Below are 21,376 nucleotides of genomic sequence, written 5' to 3'. Positions count from 1 at the left end.
AAAAAAAAAAAAAAAAAAAAAAAGAACTGACCAGGGTGACTCTGAAAACAGTCTCTAGCTCATGTGACTGGAGTCAATACACTTAAAAAATAAAAATAAAAATAAAAATAAAACTTGTTTCAATTATACTAACCAATTTGAATACTCAAGATTGACACCTTGACGAATTATAGGAAATTGCAAACATTTTCCCACACCCAATTATAAGGCCTGTTCTCCAAGGACTTGGGAGAGGATTTAGGCTAGAAACCTCCCCAGGGCAGATTTAAAAATCACAGTAGCGGTGACAGGAGCTGAGCTCAACAGGACACTCTCCCTGAGTGCCTGTTGGCATCAGGACCAGACCACCAACGTCTCCCTAACTGAAAAGCTGGGGACAGGAGAGACCTGGGGCCAGTGTCCGCCCTCACTGAAGGAGAGAAGAAGAAGTGGTTTATTTATCTGCTTTGAACAGTATTTTCATTTAGAAAGCATTTTGGTTCCTGTCAGGGAAGATTAAGGCTGGTTGCCAGAAAAACCAAACCAAACTTTTTCCCTCCCCACCGGAGGATTAATGCTCTCTCTAAACTCCAAGAAAAAAAAGTTCCTTTTCTTCAAAGGCATCCTGTCTGCGGTGTTTCAAATGAGACTTTTCCTTCTTGCAGTGGTTTGTCAGTTGGTGGTGGACCAATCCTGTAAGCTGGTCTTTTAGAACTGAGGTGTTCCAACTGCAGGGCACAGCCCACTAGTGGGGCATAAGACCTGTTTAAGCTCCAGGAACGGTGGCTCACGCCTGTAATCCCAGCACTTTGGGAGGCCAAGCTGGGAGGATCACCTGCAGTCAGGAGTTCCAGACCAGCCTGGCCAACATGGTGAAACCCCATCTCTACTAAAAATACAAAAATTAGCCGGGCATGGTGTCAGGCACCTGTAATCCCAGCTACTCGGGAGGCTGAGGCAGCAGAATTGCCTGCACCCGGGTGGTGGAGATTGCAGTGAGTTGAGTTTGCACCATTGCATTCCAGCCTGGGCAACAAGAGTGAAACTCTGTCTCAAAATAAAAATCATAAAATAAGATAAATAAAATAGCCAGGTGTGGTGGTATGTGCCTGTGGTTCCAGCAGTGAGCCGAGATCGCACCAGTGCACTCCAGCCTGGGCAACAGAGCAAAACTACGTCTTAAAAAAAAAAAAAAAAAAAAAAGACCTGTTTAAGGGCTCTCCAATCAGCATTTTAGAACAGACTACAGTAGCATATATCAGAGTTTATTGTACATAATAAGAGTATATCTTGATATTTTTCAGTTTAACATGTGGAGAAGTGGCTGTTTATTGGATGGCAATATATCATTCTTACCATGTTTTTACTATGTGGTCAAAAATTGTCACAGCTACTATTTTAAAATTATCTTTGGCTCAACAAGGCCTGGTCATGTTGCCAGAACTGGCAAAATATCACATACTAGACAAATACATAGAAATAAATAAAGATCTAAAAACTAACCATTTCAGGTTCGTTTTGAACCTAATCCTTATTTGAGCCTTCTGGTTTGATTTCTATTTGGTTGATTACGTGTTTCAGAAGAACACATTTAATATGAGTGTATCTTGATTTAATGTAACAGTGTTTCTCCCACTTCAGTCTTTCACAAACTTTCTGCATGATTTTTGCCAAATCTGTGAGCCGCTTGTGTTTTCTATTTCGTATTTTCCTTGAACGAGCTCAAATTTTAAATCTATATTTAATATCCATGAAACTGTTAATTTATATACGGCTAGTTATGATTTTCTAATACATCTAATAAGCAATGAAAATATGACTTTTAAAATATAAAAATACTCATGTGCCATCCAAAACAATCTCATCCACTTCAGTGGCCCACATGTCATCATTTGGGGGATACAGATGTTCAAAACATTCTTTTATGCTTTTCTTTTTCCCCCTTAGGTTCCTTTGCTTTAACAAAGGTTCAGATATTTGAGGAAAATAACAAAAGTTGTTAGTTATCAGGGAAATAAGTGCTTTTCATTTTGAAGAACTCATCCCACCCCCTTCCCCGAAACTAGTTTTCATAGGATACTAGCATTTCTGAATTCACAAGCAGCTCATCTAATGTTGACCATACCTTGACCCAGCCAGTTTTCTCCATCAAGATTGGAAATCACCCAGCCGCAGAGGGCCTCTCAGAGGCTTGTCCAGATTTGAATAGAAACAAGGCTAAAAGAACACTAGAGAAATAGCTCATCCTCTTTCTAACAAATGGGGCAACTGAAGCCAAGAGAGGCAAAATGGCATATCTAGGATCATGCCATGAGTTGGGGACAAAGTTCGAGGTCCAGCCTACCCACCTGCACCTCCTCTTTGTTTAGCTTACTGTCTGAGAATCCTGTTGAGGAAAGCTTCATGGTAGGAGTCATAGGACCCCAGGATTAGAAATGGACAAAGAAGGCCAGGTGCGGTGGCTCACACCTGTAATCCCAGCACTTTGGGAGGCTGAGGTGGGTAGATCTCTTGAGCTCAGGAGTCCGAGACCAGCTTGGGCAACATGGTGAAACTCCATCTCTACAAACACACACACACACACACACACACACACACACACACACACACAGAAATTAACCAGGTGTTGGTGGCACTCATCTGTAAGGCTGAAGCTGGAGAATCACTTGAGCCCAGGAAGTGGAGGTTGCAGTGAGCCGAGATCAAGCCGCTGCACTCCAGCCTGGGTGACAGAGTGAGATTCCATCTCAAAAAACAAAAAAGAAAGAAAGAAAAGAAAAATGGACAGAGAGAGGAACAGGCCCCAAACAGCCACTTAGCCAAGCTTTGAGATCACTGGTATGATATCCTAGGAATGATAGAAATGTATCAAGTTACTTTGTACAAGACCACTCATGACCTGACATATCCTTCATGACATAGGGGACTTCTGACTGTGACATGAGTGTAGAATATTGATGACGTGGTCCTCAGATGCCCTAATGCCCCCTTTCTAGCCCCACTCAAGACTGCTCTAGAAACCAAATTCAGAATCATACCCAGGTGCTACCTTTTGTAGTTGTAATGAGTAGCCTTGAAATGCCCCATGGCTTAATAACCAGAGGAGCCCAAATACCACATAGAAATTCTGATTCTCTGAGTTTTAATCTGAATTTTTTCCTGAGTGTAGGCTGAAGAGTTTTAATAAAACCCTAAAGACTCATCACATATCCCACATCTCTGTGGCCTTAAATATGACTTGCAAATGTCAAAATTATCAACCAGCAATTCAGAAGCCAGTTGCTAAGTATCTTTATGCTCCAGCAGGTTTTAGGACACAAAGATGAGTCAGGGAGGGGAGTCTCTGTCCTGGAGGAAATCCCAGACCAGGGGAATAACCGACCTTTAGCAGAAGCACCACGTAATAACACAAGGATCACTTCTCCAGGAAGTTTTCTCAAACTCTTCAGGGAGAATTACTAGAGGCTGCTAATTCTCCGCTTCTCATAGCACCTCGTAGAGCCCTCTACCACTTTTTATACTGTTTTCGTGATTTGTTTTGAAGTCCATTGCACCCTGAGACAGTGGGTTCCTAGAGGGCAGGAGCTTTATTCAACTCTGTGTTCCCAGAGCGTTGTATAAAGTAGCTGGTCCTCCAAAATCATCCTATGGAAGAGGTATGGACAGAATCCTAGTGAAGCACACAGTAGGGGAAAATGCCTTGTGATATAAACCAGGCCTGAGGGTCTCAGATGGCTGTTTCACCAAGACAAGCCAAGTATCTGTTTTCTTCTTGGTCAGTTATTAGCTACGTAGTTGGTTGATTTCTAGCTGTGATTGTTAGTGTTAAAAAAAAAAATAGAAATGATAGTAGAGACGTCCATTTCTGAGCAAGCCTCAGAGTAGTTCCAAGTAGCAAGATCACATTGATCCAGACACAGATGGGGACTATGCCTAAAACTTCTTTAGGAAAGAGGAACATACCTTTGAACATGATCTTGTAGTTCCTATAAGGACAGTGTTACAACCTGCCCCTAAATCCCCCATCCTTTTCTTTAGCACTAATTTTTAACAAATAATATAGTTTATTTAATTAAATTTATTATCTGCTCCTTCTTGCTAAAATGTGAACTCTATAAAGGCAGAGATTTCTGGTTTTTCATAGATGGATCCCAAGTACCTAAAACAGTATCTGACACATATTAGGAGCTCATTGAATGAATAGATAGATATGAATGGATATATTGGATGAATGAATGAAAACTTTACATCTGCCCCAGATCTGAGTTCAGGTGAAGGGAAAGACAGTTTTCCTAGGAGGAGTGGTACTCAGGATTGGTGGATTCACTATTATTTCAGCCAGAGAGCCATCCTCTGTGATGTAGGCTGCTTCATTTCAAATGGCAGGGTTGGTTTGTACCCCACCATGGATGTCATGAACATACATAAGCTAGTAGAAAGGGCAGTTCCTAAAAGTGCTCTTGATGTTTAAGTGGCTGTTTACGTGTATTTTTCATCAAAGGAGGTAGGTATGATACCATGTCAGGAGACCTGAGTTCAAATCCCAGATCTCTGCATTTCTGGCTGTGTAATTTAGAATTATTCTTTAGCCCTACCTAAGTCTCAGTTTCCTCACTCTTAAAATAGGCACAGGAACCCCTTTTCACAATGTGCTGAGCACTGAGCCTCCTGATACCGAGCAGGCCACCTATGGGCAGCGTCAAGCCCGTAGCAACCTTCTAACAGGCCGGCAGTGTGGGTAGGTTCTCTGAGCCTGATTCCAAGCCAGTCTCTGGCTCTCCCCAGGAAAAGATCCAACAACACCCCTTGAGTTTTGTTAGGGAGGATTGTGAGGCACCCTCCCTCCAAACCCAAATCCCCAGTAAGTCAGGAAGATATATGTGTTTTAAAACATTGGGAGGTCTGCTTTGGATCACCCTGGAGCTGTGGCTTCCCCGAGCAGCTGAGAGTGAAAGGAGGCAGTTCCTCTGCTGTGAGCTCTCACGGCACGGTGCTCACGCCCCACACAGGGGCTGCCTTCACTCGGCTTTAGCAGCCGTTGACTTTTAAATCATAATAAGCCGCTCTATATACAGTTTACTCTGTTGCTAGAAGGCAGTGGAACATAGGTATTAAAAAAAAAAAAAAAAAAGGCAGAAGAAGCAGCCGTTAATCCCGCCAGGCTTCTGGGCACTGGAATAGTTGTGGATGACAAAAGTTAATTAGAAACATGAGCAGTTTAACCGAAAACACTTGTGACAATTGGAAGGGCAGCCTCTCCGGTTGGAGGATTTTTCCTAGGGAATCATTGCAGGAGAAAGTGGCTGCTGCTAGGTAAGTCATGTCATTGTGACTTTGCAGATGCAGAGGTGCTTTTGGGGGGGCTGAAGGGGTGTGTCCTGTCTGCTGTGCACACTGGGCATGGGGTATGGGTGGGTGTGGGCACAGGGCCCATTGGAGACGTGCCTTGCCTGGCACTTTCTCTCCAACAGCTGTCCTTCCTTGAGAGAGAGGCTGCATCATCCCGGGCACTGACGGAAGAAGGGTGCTGCAGTTTCCATTTCTGTCACATTGGCCACCTTGGTGACTAGCCGTTAGTTTGGAGCCTGCCCTCACTAGAACGATTCTGGCTCCAGTTTGGAAATATTTTGAGGCTTTTCTGAGAAAAGAGTCTGGCCAGGGAAATACTCACTGAGAGCCAAGGGGAAACCTCGACTTTCAGATAACCTGTGTGTTTTCTTGCCCACAGTGGAGCCATGTGCATAGATTACACTCTAAAGAGAGAAAAAAAAAAAAAAAAAAAAAAGTCTTTTTGTTTTTAAGTCAAACCTGAACCATGTTTGCAACTTTTTTTGTTGTTTTTTTTGTTTTTGTTTTTTTGTTTTTTTTGTTTTGAGACAGTCTCACTCTTTTTGCCCAGGCTGGAGTGCTGTGGCGTGATCTTAGCTCACTGCAAGCTCTGCCTCCCAGGTTCAAGCACTTCTCTTGCCTCAGCCTCCCGAGTAGCTGGGATTACGGGCATGCTCTACCACGCCCAGCTGATTTTTGTATTTTTAGAAGAGATTGGGTTTCACCATGTTGACCAGGCTGGTCTTGAATTCCTGACCTCAGGTAATCCGCCCGCCTTGGCCTTCCAAAGTATTGGGATTACAGGTGTGAGCCAGTGCACCCAGCCATTTGCAGCTTTTTAAAAGTGCCAGCATAGGAAAAACTTACATGCTTTAATAGGCATTAACAACTTTTGTGTGTAATTATTCTTTTTTAAAGATTCTACATGGTTTCTCCTCCTTTTCTGTTTTTGTAATTGTTGTATTTTAGTGTCTCTGATACATTGTTTGCTTAAAGTTGGATAATTCTTGATTCTTCCCCATAATTGGGAAACAGACTATGGGATGAATAATTGAAAACGGTAGGTATTTCCTACTCTTTCCTGCACTGGCTATATTAATGGTGCAGGTATCTGTTAAGATTTGTTAAGACCCTCATACATTTGCGTGGCACATGCCACCAAAATGTGATGGGGTCGGGGGGATGTGAACTGTGCCCTACGGAAAGCAGGAGGAAGTCAAGCCAGGAATTAAAACCTAACCACAGATAATCCACAAAGTGGGCAATGGAGCTATACAGCATTTGGGTTGGGAGTGATTGGTTGTGTGGCCATGGCTGACCCTCCCTGATCTTCAGTGCAGGTCAACAGGTGTGACTCAGGCCTCCTCTCTTCTGTCTCTGCAGAGCCTTTGGCAAGCTCAGCCTCCTCCCACCCCGGAATGAGTGACAATGCACCTGCTTCCTTGGAGAGCGGCAGCAGCTCCACCCCTACGAATTATAGCACCTCTTCGGCCATCCCGCAGCCCGGTGCAGCCACCAAGCCTTGGCGCAGCAAATCCCTCAGCGTGAAGCACAGTGCCACGGTATCCATGCTCTCAGTCAAGTCTCCTGGGCCTGAGGCTCCCAGGCCCACACCTGAAGCCATGAAGCCAGCCCCCAACAATCAGAAGTCCATGCTGGAAAAGCTGAAACTTTTCAACAGTAAAGGGGGCTCAAAGGCAGGTGAGGGCCCGGGGTCCCGGGACACAAGCTGTGAGCGGCTGGAGACTCTGCCCAGCTTCGAAGAGAGCGAGGAGCTGGAGGCCGCCAGTCGCATGCTCACCACCGTGGGCCCTGCTTCCAGCAGCCCTAAGATTGCACTCAAGGGCATTGCCCAGAGGACTTTTAGCCGGGCGCTGACCAACAAGAAGAGTTCTCCGAAAGGCAATGAGAAAGAGAAGGAGAAACAACAGCGGGAGAAGGATAAGGAGAAAAGCAAGGACCTTGCCAAGAGAGCCTCTGTGACAGAGAGGCTGGACCTTAAGGAGGAGCCAAAAGAAGACCCCAGTGGAGCAGCCTTGCCCGAGATGCCAAAAAAGTCCTCCAAGATCGCCAGCTTCATCCCCAAAGGGGGGAAGCTCAACAGTGCCAAGAAGGAGCCCATGGCCCCTTCCCACAGTGGAATACCAAAACCAGGAATGAAGAGCATGCCCGGGAAATCCCCAAGTGCCCCAGCGCCTTCCAAGGAAGGGGAGCGGAGCCGGAGTGGGAAGCCGAGTTCAGGGCTCCCCCAGCAGAAGCCCCAGCTGGACGGCAGACACTCCAGTTCCTCTTCCAGCCTGGCGTCCTCAGAAGGAAAAGGCCCAGGAGGGACCACCCTGAACCACAGCATCAGCAGCCAGACCGTCAGTGGGTCCATCGGGACCACCCAGACCACAGGAAGCAATACCGTCAGTGTTCAGCTACCTCAGCCCCAGCAGCAATACAACCATCCCAACACTGCCACGGTCGCACCTTTCCTGTACAGGTAGGAGCTGCCGCCCACCTGTGCTGCCTGGGACGTTGGGTAGAAGATCCTATCTAGTGGATTGCAGGTGTGTGAGGGCAGGAGCTAGACTGTGCTCCAGGAATATGTAAGTCAATAGCTAAGAAACCACGTGATAAGCTCCTAAGAGAAGCAGACACAATGTGCTCCAGGGAGCAGTTCATACAGCACAGGTTGGGGGAGGAACAGAGAAAGCTGAAGAAGGGAAGTAAAATGTGAGCTGATCCCAGGACGCATAGGAATATGGGGACCCCAGGCCTTGTAGCAGCAGCTTCCCTAAGCAGAAAGCATGAAGGCCTAAATATGAGGGTGGGGGTGGTTTGGTGTCACCCTACAGGCCCCAGCATTAGTCCTAACACATCCCAACATATTTAAAAAATAAATAAAATAATAAACACCTGGCTCAATAACTAAGATTTCTTATAGCAGAGATTGCCTTGAACATTCAGATCCTCGCAGTCCCTGCTGCATGCTGGGGCTTTCTGAAGGGAGAGGGACATGGGGGAGAAGAGTAATGGTAGGGAAGGGGCCGGTTCTAGAAGAACAGAAGAGCTCATGTTCTGAGGAGATAAGCCTGGGTGTTTGTGGTGATGGACGGATCCTTCTGTCCTTATCTGTCCCCCAGCCCCTTTCTCTTTGACGGCACATCCTCAGGACCGTGAGAGACTGTGTGGAGCCAGTCCACACTGTGGTGCTGCTGCTCTGTGTGATTCTGGGCAGCGACATAGCTTGTTGCTCACGCCCCTTACTGAATGCGGCACGCGAGCTCCAGGGGCCGTGTCATACACGTGGATGAGTCCACTCCAGGCAGATGGAAGCTCCCCAGCCCCTGCCCTTAAAGTTCTTATAATTCCCAGAGCTCTCACTGACAGTGCCCAACTCCGTCTTGTGCTGGAGATGAGCAGTGCATTTGGCCACGCTGCACAATTGGATAACTAATACTCGTACACACAAAAGAGGATTAATGATCAAGTGTCACATTCTAGACACATGTTTTGTGGTTGTAACTCAAGTGCATACAGATGCACAACTGTACACTCACACTCATACCGCCATACATGTGGACACACATTAAAAGTCACATATAAGTATGAACACAAGTATACATTCATACATGAAATGCAAAGGCACATATGCATACATGTATTTATATACCTGTTCAGGTGCATAGGTGCATGCCCAGACTCTCAGCTTGCTATGTTTGTGTGATTCCCCAAAGAATGTGATATTCCCTCTTTCCTCCTGAGCTGTGTTCTAGTGGGCTCTGTTACAGTTCCTGCCAATAGCTGGTGGAGGGACTGGCTTAAGTGCTTTCAAAGGAAAGCCAGCCAGCACTAGGCCATCAAAAGAATGTCAGGCATTGTGCTCCTTCCTTTTATTCTGCTTGCATTCTCCTTCAGTGAGGGTCGTGCTGATCTTTTTAATTGGGAGAAGGTCTCACTTTATTGAATTAAGTCATCAGCTCAGCTCACAATCCTGAGAAGAGCACCAGGGCTTAGATAATGACTCAGCTGGTCTACACACATGGCTTTTGTTTTGTTTTTGTTTTTTGTGGTTTTTTTTTTTTTGAGATGGAGTGTCGCTCTATCGCCAAGGCTGGAGTGCAGTGGCACCATCTCGGCTCACTGCAACCTCCACCTCCCAGGTTCAAACAATTCTCATGCCTCAGCTGGGGCTACAGGTGCATGCCACCACACCCGGCTACTTTTTTTTTTTTTAATTTTAATAGAGAAAGGATTTCACCATGTTGCCCAGGCTGGTCTTGAACTCCTGAGCTCAGTGCTAGGATTACAGCCATGAGCCACTGCGCCCAGCCATGAACTGCTTTTAATACAATTGTTCTCTGAAGTATGGAGGCAACTGAATAGCTCCACATGAAATTTTTATAATTCCAGTAGCATTATTAGTCTTGAGGTAATACATATTCAAGATTCACAGATTCTGTATTTGCATTTTCAAAATTAAAATATGACAGTCTTTGATCACCATCAATCCCATTCCTTCTTTTTTTGTTGTTCGCTATAATTTGAAAGATTATAAAACATATAACCTCTTTTTATTTCAAGGTTTTCTATCAGAAGAAAAGTCTTAATGATAAAGAGCAAAAGTCTGACAAAGAGGAGGAAGAGGAAAATGTCTAGGATGTGGATCGGGATCTGACTAGCCCCGTTTTTATGTTAATACCCGCTCTGGGTAACGTCCTTCTGTCCCCTCTGAGGTGCCTTCATCTTTAGGGGAGTCTGGGAAGTGACGCTGGAACCAAGAGCACCAGGATAGAAATCAGGACACCTGGGCCTTGTCCTTTATCAGCCCTTCGTTCCTTCTGAGGTCTTGGGTACCAGCTGAAGGAACAGTTATTGATCGAGTGTGGGCAGAGAGTCTGCTAAGGGCTTTCTACCTCTTAGCTCACTTCATTCTTCCCACACCTCCATGAGCTAGCAGCTTAGGGGTAAATTACACAATTTGCCCCAAGTCACAGAATTAGACTAGAGGAGCTCATGTTTAAAACCAAGTGTGGACTGGGCATGGTGGCTCACACCTGAAATCCCAGCACTTTGGAAGGTCAAGGTGGGTGGATCACTTGAGGTCAGGAGTTCAAGACCAGCCTGGCGAACATGGTGAAACCCTATCTCTACTAAAAATACAAAAATTAGCCTGGCGAGGTGGCACACACCAGTAGTCCCAACTACTCAGGACGCTGAGGCATGAGAATCCCTTGAACCTGGGAAGCGGAGGTTGCAGTGAGCCATGATCACGCCATTGCACACCAGCCTAGGCAACAGAACGAGACTCTGTCTCAAAAACAAACAAACAAAAAGCCAAGTCTGTCTAACTAGTGAGACCAGGCTCTTAACCACCAGTCTTGACTCTAAATCACTTTATCTTCATTGTCTTCATCTGGAAAGTGAGAAGTTTGGATTAGATTAGATTCTATAAATTAGTTTATTCTCCTTTTCTGCTCTAACATTCTCTCCCTCAAGCTTATGGTCCACTATATATAACTTATAATTGCTCCCCCCAGCAAAACCTCTCCATGTTAAAGTTGTTACCAAGGAGTAAAGGGAAGATGGGTCATTTTTTAAAAAATCACTCAGAATGAATTATATTTATCAATTCAGAAGTACAGTAGACCCCTCTATCACTTTATAGTTTACTAAGAGTTGTGTGTCACATACCTTTGATTTTTATAGAACCAGAGGAGGTTGCTATTATTATCCCCATTGTACAGATGAGGATGCTGAGATTCAAAGAGGTGAAGTGACTTAACTCAAATTTGCATGCTAACAAGTTACAGATCTTAGACCTGGAGCTAGTCAAATATTTAGACTTCCAAGTCTAATGTTCCTTCTAGTACCTAGCATCTTCTGAGACTTAAACATTTCTTATTTATCCAGTCAACACGCCCTTCTTGTGTTGCCTGTGCAGCATATGAACTTGAACTAACCTTTGCCTCTGGAGAGCTCTCAATCTAATTGAGGAAAGATTTACTTATTAGATCACATTTTAGCCAACAGGAGAATAAGGAGAGTGCTATAGGATCACATTTTAGCCAACAAGAGAATAAGGAGAGTGCTAAAGGAACTCCTGGCAAGGAGTCAAGGAAGGCTGTCAGGCAAAGATGACATGGAAGCTGCATCTTAAAGACAGATTAGGAGTGAACTAAGGAAGGAGGAGAAGGGCCTTTAGGCAGAGAGGTTGCAGTTACTACAAAGATAAACCTGTTAAAGGCATGTGGACAGAAGCCACATGTGGGCGGAGCATAGTAGAGCTGTATGTAAAGGGTTAGAAAGGCAGGTGATGGGGCTGGAAATAAAGGAAGAAGGTGGCCATCGTCTACCACGATAAGGAGTTCAGACCTTGTTCTGTGGTAATGGAAACCACTGAAGACGGTGATGTCATCACGTAAGTTTTACAGAAGTCAGTGAAGAATCGTGTGGGGAGTAGACCAAACTTAGGAAGAGTGTAGAATGGAGATCACAGATTCAGCTGCCTAATTGGCCTCTAAATGGTCATCTAGATGGGTGACTCAGGGTGAGCGAGGCTGTGGCAGAGGGAGCCACACCTCTTTAGAGGGTGCAGCCACCACTTGGCACCAGCAGGTGGCGATCTACAGTAACATAAGGCTCTGTCTCTCCCAGGCTTTATTGTTTTTACTGGACGAAGGCAGAAATCCAGATATTTATTGTGAAATATCCCAATTTTTAAATGTTGAACTAATTTTAAAACTTTAAAATATTATGCAGGCCAGTAGGAATAAATTGGGCTGGTTTCCATACTGGGCTGCCATTTGCAACCTCTAGGTGTGAGGTACCTGTTTCAAAGCACTCTTAAGGCCTCAGTAGAAATGAAGAGGGCTTGGACCCTGGCTGGAAGTGAAAGGAGCACAGGCATTATGAAATCCTTTAAAGGCAAATATAACAGAATTGAGAACAATGGCCTCAGTAGGAAGAAGAAAGGAGGGAAGAACGGTTGGATGACTTGAGGTTTATCAGTACATCCCCCATCGTCCATTCTCATTCTTGGCAAACGTTTTCCTCACAGATAGTAAAATCGGTTGAATTAGTTCAGGATGCCAGTGCGTTAATAATGTTACATGCAGGGTCATGCATCTGAGTGTAATTATGCATTTACATGCCATGCCTGAATGAGCAGAGGTAGCTGTGACAAGAAAACATTGCATGAAGCCGTTGCTTCAATTTGCTTGACAAATAAGGGCATGGAGAGGGTTTGGGGAAGTACAGATTTCAGTTGAGTGTTGAAATAATGATCAAGGAGACCTTTCATGTCAGAAGAACTGAGCTCTGAATCAGAGACCTGGAGGGCAAACACACCTGCTTGGCACCCACTTCCAACTGGTTTTATGGTCACCTTTATAGAGAAAACCATGTCAGGATGATTTTGGGGTGGGGGTGCTGTTAATAGAGTCATCTTTATGTTTGACTTGTTGGCGTTGCTGGTTACTTAGAAGTTGTTCTTTGGCATAGGTTAAATTATCCAAACCACCCAGTACCCTCCAGCGTGTGTCTGGCTAGACCTGGCATCCTGAGGGAGGTTCAGAGAAGCATTCCCCAGTGAGGGATTACAGACTCTCCATCTGGGCAATGAGAAGTTTATCTTTTACAGTTCGGTGGCTCTCTCTGTTCTTAGGACATTGCTCCACATACGGCTAATGAATTATTTAGCGTCAGTCCGCTCGTCCGCTCTGTTATCTTCTTGCTATAGGAGGTAATGGTGAGGGCTGTGGTTAGACCACAGTGGTCCAGACGTGGTAGTTGCCTCTCATGACAAGTATATCTGCTTTGGTTTGTGCGTGAAGGTCTCAGACGGACACTGAAGGGAATGTTACCGCCGAGTCAGGCTCAACGGGTGTGAGCATGGAGCCCAGCCACTTCACCAAGACTGGACAGCCTGCTCTGGAAGAACTCACTGGTGAGTATGGAGCCCCAGAAATCTGTGTCTGTTGGTGATGAGGCCTTCCATGCAATACCTGCTGGAACAGCATGAACCCAGCTTGATTACAAGTTGCGTTATGGTTGCATTGACTTTGAGCTAAACAAACTTTCTTTCTTTTTTGTTTCCTATTATTTTTCTTCTTCTTTTTCTTCCCTTTACTCTCCCTCTTACAGTTTCTTCCCTCCTCCCCAGAATTGTAAACAAATCTCTTACTGGTGTGCAAATCCTGTTTTTAAGATATATTCAATTTTATTCATTTAGGGACTCTGGACTCCACTGATACTTAACTTTGAATCTTCTTGTTTACTCTTCAGATAAAGTTGCTTTTCAACAAGATTTAGAATAGTGGATTTCGTTCCTGTATAGAAGCACTGATTTAAAATGTGTTCTTAGAGTCCTACATGAATTGGGGGGAAAAATTGTAACATGCTTCTTTTTACCAGAAACAAAAAAAGAAATGTAAATTTTATTTAATTGTAACATAGACAATGATGATTACAAGAACATTATACTGTATGACAGCATAAAATCCACAGTCGTCGTATAGTTAATTCTATAAGCATTTATTTATGGACACTATACTGTCACATTCTTAATTAAAGAAGAAAAGTCACACCTTAATTAGTATTCTTACTACAGTGGATTCCAAGCTGCCATCTTCTCTGTCTCTTTTCCCCATTCCCCAACTCTGTGTCCCATGCTGCAGCAACTTCTAGTCAGGGAAGTGAGTGGTAAGCCATTGATTTATTAGTGGCTGTGTCACTCTTCTCATATCTTACCACTTCCACAGTCGAGTTAAAAACTGAATCCATGCTTAAAATCTGTTTATTAAACTGAATATCCCTGACTACAGCATTTTAATAGCCACATTACAGCTGTGGAATTGCTCTGTAGCCCAGTGATTGAACCTTACCCATCTCACAATTAGCCCCAACAATTAATTTCAGAGGATCTGGGTGATCTATTTTCTTCTGATTCCACTGGCTGGGCGCAGAGACGGTGCAGAGATTCTTCAAGCCATTTGTAAGCAATCCATCTTAGAATGATTCGGGCCCCACATTTGGGATTGATTTTGTTTCCTTCTCTTCGAGGTTTGTAGCTTTCTTGCATGTGAGTACATGGATAGCATAGGAAAAGGACCAGCAATGAGAAGGGTGTGGAGTTCAGATGACTGCTCAAGTCTCCATGTACATTCCAGATTGTGTTCTGACGTGCAGACATCAAAAGAACGAGGCCAACGCTTCAGATCCCAGCATGGTTCAGATATGTGGCCCGTGGAGTGGTGTGGATTCCTGTCAGACATTGAGTCTCAGCAAAATCCACATTGGAAAAGCAAAAGCAGGAGCCACAGAATATTCCAAATATTACTTAGATTTCAGAGTGACAGATTGCAGTATGTGATCTTCCCCTAATTTTTCTTTTTATCTCCATGTCTCCACTGTACCAAGCCTTAAGAACTCAGAAACCCTGAGATGCTGTCAGTTGGCTTTGGGGAAGAGACTTGTGCAGCCACTAGTGCTTGACTATTCACTCTTTGGTGTCAAATCAAATGGGGTTGGTCACTAATGAAAATTCCTTATCAGGGTGACATGTCTTTATATTCAAGCAGTAGAAATCATACTTGTGACTATGTTGAATTTTTTTATGGAGAGACTGAATAATAAATAGCATGACGTTGAATTTAACTTACCCACAGCCAATCCTTTGAAATGACAGTGAATGGTAGGACTATTTAGAAATGGACATTTATAACTATTTGATCAATCGCTTGGTTCTTTCCCTTACTTATGCAAATGGGTGGGTTTTCCTATGGTGTGTGATCATGTATAGAGCATTATAGTTGAAAAATGCATCTTGGATGATAGAATTGAAGGAATCACACACACCTGCTTATCATCCTGCTCATGAATTCCTTCTAAAGCTTGCTGGTGACTATCTTTCAGCCTCTGCTTAAATATTTCTTGGACAAAATGTTGTTCCTTCACAAGGCAGCCCTTTATTTTTTTGCTGTTGTTGACGGCTTCATCAGTTAATGGAGTTCTTTATTCTTACATTTCCAATCACCAGATATAATTCAGCCTTCTGAAGCCCCAGACAGTTTTCATTCTTTTTCATGTTGTAACATATCCCTTAAGGTTTCTTTATTTCCAAGTAAAAATCCTGGATTTTTTCCATGGTCCTTTTGTAACACCTTGATATCCTCCAAACTCAGTCATATTTGGTCGCAATGTGATGCTCTGCCAATCATGACTAGTGGCTTGAGCATCGTTGGCAAAGTCCAGATCGCTACAGGTAGACACTAAATTTTTAAGACCTCTCAGAATCTATGAGCTGAGAGCTCCCAGCTGTTTCCACTGGAACTCAATTGTGTTTTTATTGTGTTCAGGCTGTGAGTTAGTGGGTAAACCCTACATTCAGGTCATTGTCAGAGGAGGCATAATTGGCAGTTCCGAATGTGATCACCTAAGCATGTCAGGTGGGTTACTGTTTTGTGTTCTTACATTACCCTTGGGGTCTGATGTAGCGCCCTGGAGGAGGGCAAATATTTCCCAGCAGGACCCACAAGAGGAAAACAGGACACTCACATTTCCTGAACCCTCATTTTGTGCTGTGTGCCATCTCATCTGACTCTCACTCTAACCCTTCTAGCAAAGGGCTTTTATGTCCATTTTACAAATGAGATCTAGGGTCAAGTGGTTAATACACAGCACTGCCACAATTCAAATATTTATCTGTGGAAATGTGAAGTCTATGCTTTTCCTTCAACTGCACACTGACCAAACATGTGTTGCATAATAAACATTTCTTAGACCTCTATAAATTGTGTGGGGGTTACCAAAAGGAAAGATGAGACACCATCCCCAACTCAAAGATCTTTGACTTTCTGTCTGGGTGCAGTGGCTATACCTGTAATCCCAGCACTTTGGGAGGCCAAGGCGAGAGAATTGCTTGAGGCCAGGAGTTTGCGACTAGCCCGGGCAACATAGAAGACTCCGTCTCTGCAAAGAAAACAAATTAGCCAGGCATTGCGGTGCATCCCTGCAGCCCTAGCTACATGGGAGGGTGAGGTGGGAGGATTGCTTGAGCCCAGGAGTTTGAGGCTGCATTGAGCTATGATCACAGCACTGTACTCCAGCCTGAGGAACAGAGCAAGACTCTGTCTCTAAAAAATAAAACAAAATAGTTGAATTTCTTTCTTTCTTTCTTTTTTATCCAAAACGTGTTTATTGAGATGGTTTCCCACTCATCTTGATTCAGAGTGCCTTTAGTGCTGCTTCCTCCTAAAGGAACATCCTTCTGTAAGCCTTGCTTTTCCTCCTGTAGGCTGGCAGAGGACAGTGGAGCAGCCAACACACAAGACTACCGTTTGTGCATGGCTAAAGACCGTGGTGATTTTATAGCATCCTGGGCATTTCACATCCATGAAGTAGGAACTGGGGCTCTGCACCAGGCGTTTCTTCTTGTGTTTCCTCTTCTCCTCCTCTGGGGAGGGATGAAGGAGATCCTTTGCGAGAGGCATGTTCTCGTGTGGGTAGGTCGTCACTGCCGGAAAGGAATAGTTGAATTTCTAATGGTGGGTTAAGACCATTAATAGAGTGATGGATAAGTAAATATGGTTACTATATTTTGTGTGTGTGTGGTTAAGGTAATTAGTTGAGGTAATTTGTAAACCTATGCCTAGATTTAGCCTCATAATTGATGTTTTCTAAAGGGTCTAGAGCTAACCTAAGAATATTTTTTAGCAGGCTTATATACATAAAATGTGGCCAAATTGGCAGTAAAACATTTCACTGATAGCCCAGAAGGTAGATGCAGTTACATTCCTCCAAAGTCATTAGGGGAAGGTATAATAGACATTCATCTTTGCTTTTGTTTAAAAACATATACATATATATGTATTTTAAAGCACTGGGAGGGAAATGCAAGTTTGGCCACTTTTCAGATAAGAGAAAAATGCCTTCCAAATTTCCTTGGGTTAAAAGGTGGAAGGAGAAATTGGAAAGCACTTGCATTTTCAAGTAAATTTCCTCCATGAAATCATGAGTATGTTATTTACTCCATCCCAGCCTCCAGGCACCACCATGCCACGAACAACCTAAGGAAGTTGTCATCTATCTCAGAAGAAAAGTTAATTCTATTACATTTCTTAGCTGCCCAGTCCCCTGTTAATGACAATTGTTGGAAGTTCAACCTGGTGTCTGATGTCAATTGTACTTGCTGCTGCTTCGTGTCTAATGCAAATTCCACTTGTGCTATGTTCTAGATGGAGATTTCTTTGAAAATATTGCTCAACACTTGAAAATAGTCCTAGGCTTTTAAAGACCCATGTTTGTGCTTCTTCAGTCTTCTCAGCTGTCCCTAAAATTACTCTGAGTGAGAAAATGTATAATTCTGTTAATCATTATTATAGTTATTGTCCCTCTCCTCCTCCCATTGTAAGGCTAAAATGAATGGAACTAGGCCATGTGCGGTGACTCACGCCTATAATCCCAGCACTTTGGGAGGCCAAGGCAGGAGGATCACCTGAGGTCAGGAGTTCGAGACCAGCCTGGCCAACACGGTGAAACCCCGTCTCTACTAAAAACAAAACAAAAAAAAATTAGCCAGGTGTGGTGGCAGGCACCTGTAATCCCAGCTACTCAGAAGGCTGAGGCGGAAGAATTGCTTGAACCCAGGAGGTGGATGTTGCCGTAAGCTGAGATCGTGCCACTGCACTCTAGCCTGGGCGACAGAGCAAGACTCTGTCTCAAAAAAATGAAATGGAATTGCCAGAGAACCCAAAACAAGACTGTGCTGTGTCCTAGCTTGTGTGTGGCATATTTCTCATGGTACACTAGTGCCAGGTCAGCTCAAATGCTGCTCAGCCAAGTGTCTTCTGGAAAGTTTTGCCCAGGGAATGGAAGGCTGTGGTCCTAACAAAGAGGAACCCAGCTGTTTCTTTCTTTTCTTTTCTTTCCATTTTTCTTTTCTTTTCCTTCCCTTTCACTTTTCCTTTCTCCTTTTCTTTTCTTTCTCCCTTCCCTTCCCTTTCTTTCTTTTCTTCTTTTCTTTCTTTCCTTTCTTTTCTGTCTGACTGACTGGCTGTCTGTCTTTGCTTGCTTGCTTGCTTGCTTGCTTGCCTTCTTGCCTTCTTGTCTTTCTTTCTCTTCTTTCTTTCCTCATTTCCTTCTTTCCTTTCTTCCCTTCCCTTCCTTTCTCCCTTTCTCCCTTCCTCCCTTCCTCCCTTCCTCCCTTCCTCCCTTCACTCTCTGTTACCCTGGCTGGATTGCAATGGCACAATCTTGGTTGACTGCAACCTCTGCCTCCTAAACTAAAGACATCGTCCAACCTTAGACTCCAGAGTAGCTGGCACTACAGGTGTATGTCATCAGACGGGGTTTTGCCATGTTGCCCAGGCTGGTCTTGAACTCCTGGGCCCAAGCGATCCACCTGCTTTGGCTTCCAAAATGCTCGGATTATAGGCGTGAGCCACTGCGCCCGGCCCCCAGCTGTTTCTTGAAGGCTCCCTGCTCTAGAGCACCAGCTGGCTTGTGTTGAATGCTTATGGTGAGCACTGTGCTAAGGGAAATCCCGGCTTGATCCCAGTTTGTCCCCACAAATGTCCTTTGAGGTCAGTACTACCACTGTGTTCCTTTTAGAAAAGTGAAATCTGAAGGACAGAGAGGACCAGCACCTTCCCCACAGTCACACAGCCAGTAAGTAGAGGAGCTTGAATTTGAGGTGACACAATACATCTAACAATGAAGAAAGCAATCTTTTTCTGTATAAATATTTGTGATTAACAGGTGCAGATCTTCTAGCTACTGCAAGCTATTCTTGCAAAGTAGGGCCTAAGATAGCTGCATATATCACCAATAGGTGAACAAACAAAATGCTCCACTCATTTTTGCATGGGCAGAAAATGACTACCTGGTCGGACCTAACCTGAGCGTGTCTCTGCTGGAGACACTGTGGAAATGTGTTTACATCTCAGACTAGGCACTTGGCTTCTCCCACACGCTAGACTTCACCTATTTAAGGAGACACCTGAAGGAAGAATCTCCTTGGACTTCACACTTCCTTTGGGTTTCCATTCACACTTCCATTCAATCATTCATTCATTCTCAAATCCTTATTAAGCACCCACAGCGAGGCACATACTGAGTATAGTTATGGTCACAGACATGGATGCTGCCCTTATGAAGCTCAGGGTTGGTCAGAGAATTAAACTAATCTTAACCCTCATCTTTCCAGGGGAAGATCCTGAGGCTCGGCGGCTGCGGACAGTGAAGAACATCGCTGATCTGCGGCAGAATTTGGAGGAAACCATGTCCAGTTTAAGGGGAACTCAGGTTACACACAGGTATCTACAGTATGAATTACTTTACTGAACTAGCTGGTATGTTAATTTTCTACTGTGTTTGTTCATACCATTAGCAAAGCGATTTGGTTATAATGGATCAATAGCCTCGCTTTCCAAATGTGCCAGAATTCACAAAGAATGCCATACAACATGCAGAAGAGAATTATAGGAAACAAAAATTAGTATAGACAGATTTTTCCCAAAAGCAGAAGGTTGCTAAATCCATTCAACAAATGATACTGTAGACCAGCTCTATTTAAATTTTACTTTACTTGCATTTTCTAAAACTATCTGGTGCTGTTGAAATGAGCAGGTGAACTGTATTTGACCTGTGTGATAAACTGAATAACTTGAATTCCTACCCACTCTTCTGATATGCAGCACTCTGTAATATTGTTAGTCATGCACGTGCATAAAACATGTAAGGAAATATTTATAAAAACTTATGATCGTGTTTAAACTCTGATTTAGTTGGATGAAATCTAGGATTATATTGGAAACATTTATCAGGTACTTTCATTGTTGAACAAGGAAGAGGATGCAACCCTGGGATGTCCTTTGTGATTTGGGCAGGAGGAGGTTTTATAGTATGTGGAAGTCAAGGAAAGTTCTCGTTGTCCCCACTGAGCTTCCACAGAGTCTCCTTTGCTTCTCCAATTTCAGTTTCTTTGATAAATGGCTATGGCAAGGAAACCACAGGGCTTCCACTGTCAGCAGTTTTGGCAGATTGGGGTTAACCACTGTGGGTTCCATCTCCAATAGGACTGAGGCCCAAAACAAGGGGTCCAATCCGAGAAAAATAAGGCCACTTCCAAGATCAGAGGAAAACAAAAACAGCTTAAGGGAGCAAATTGGCTCTTCCAGAGGAGAGCAAACTGGGGGGTTTGGGGGTGGTACCGTCTTAAACCTTTAGGTATCTGAATGAAGGGAGTCAGATATTGGATCTCGTGACTCTACCATTAGTGTGAAACATCCGTCTTTCCACCGTCGTCACTGACACTGACTTAATGTTGGCATAGCAGTTTCACGGTGGGATGGTAATTATGACAGGAGGGAAGACTTCAGTGGTTTCTTCTGCAGGGAAGAATCTCACTCTCTTTGCTCAGTGAGGAAATTGCAGTTTTCCTGTGAAAGTATAGATGATAGTTTTGACTGGGCTGCAAGAAACTGCGGCGCTGTGAAGACAGTGGAAGACGGACTCTGCCAAGAGATTGAGCTCATCCTTGGGCAGATTCTGGTCCGTGTAACTTGATTGAAGAGGGAACTCAAGCCCAGGCATTTACCAATCTTTCCAGACTTTTTGGATGAAATCTGTGAAAAGCAAAAGTCTGGGGGAAGTGAACCTCAGAGGGTTACAAAATTAGAACTGTGTCCACTGCTCAGTTGGGAGGGAGCTGAGGATGTAAAATGTGGTATCAGGAACTCCTGGTGGGTGGAGAATCCCACCCCTAGGAAAAGAGGGCTGTGATACGACATCCTAGAATGAATGGGCAAGCAGGAACCTTCGTGCCCCATCCTAATCAGCTCAGCATTTTCTAGTATTTTCTTTCCCAGAATGGAAAGATAATTCTTTTTTGGGGTGGGGGAGGGGGATGGAGTCTCACTCTCTGTTGCCAGGCTGGAGTGCCGTGACGCAATCTCGGCTCACTGCAACCTCCGCCTCCTGGGTTCAAGTGATTCTCCTGCCTCAACCTCCTGAGTAGCTGGGACTACAGGCGCGTGCCACCATGCCCAGCTAATTTTTGCATTTTTAGTAGAGATGGAGTTTC

The 21,376-nt window shown here is 44.2% G+C and overlaps 1 protein-coding gene across 4 annotated transcripts in view; it reads left to right on the top strand.

The window, feature by feature from the left end:
* Positions 1–21,376, top strand: part of NAV2 (neuron navigator 2) — an 808,709-nt gene that overhangs the window by 579,870 nt on the left and 207,463 nt on the right. For all 4 annotated transcript variants that reach the window (XM_011965412.1, XM_011965411.1, XM_011965410.1 and 1 more), the window contains 3 exons: positions 6,691–7,792; positions 13,128–13,240; positions 19,499–19,607. In XM_011965412.1, coding sequence (XP_011820802.1) covers positions 6,691–7,792; positions 13,128–13,240; positions 19,499–19,607 — 1,324 coding nt within the window. The remainder of the gene's footprint in view (positions 1–6,690; positions 7,793–13,127; positions 13,241–19,498; positions 19,608–21,376) is intronic.

The sequence above is a fragment of the Mandrillus leucophaeus genome, unplaced genomic scaffold (assembly GCF_000951045.1).
Source record: "Mandrillus leucophaeus isolate KB7577 unplaced genomic scaffold, Mleu.le_1.0 Scaffold723, whole genome shotgun sequence".
NCBI classification, from domain to species: domain Eukaryota; kingdom Metazoa; phylum Chordata; class Mammalia; order Primates; family Cercopithecidae; genus Mandrillus; species Mandrillus leucophaeus.
The sequence above is the reverse complement of the archived record's forward strand: the minus strand, read 5'-3'. Positions and strand labels throughout refer to the sequence as shown.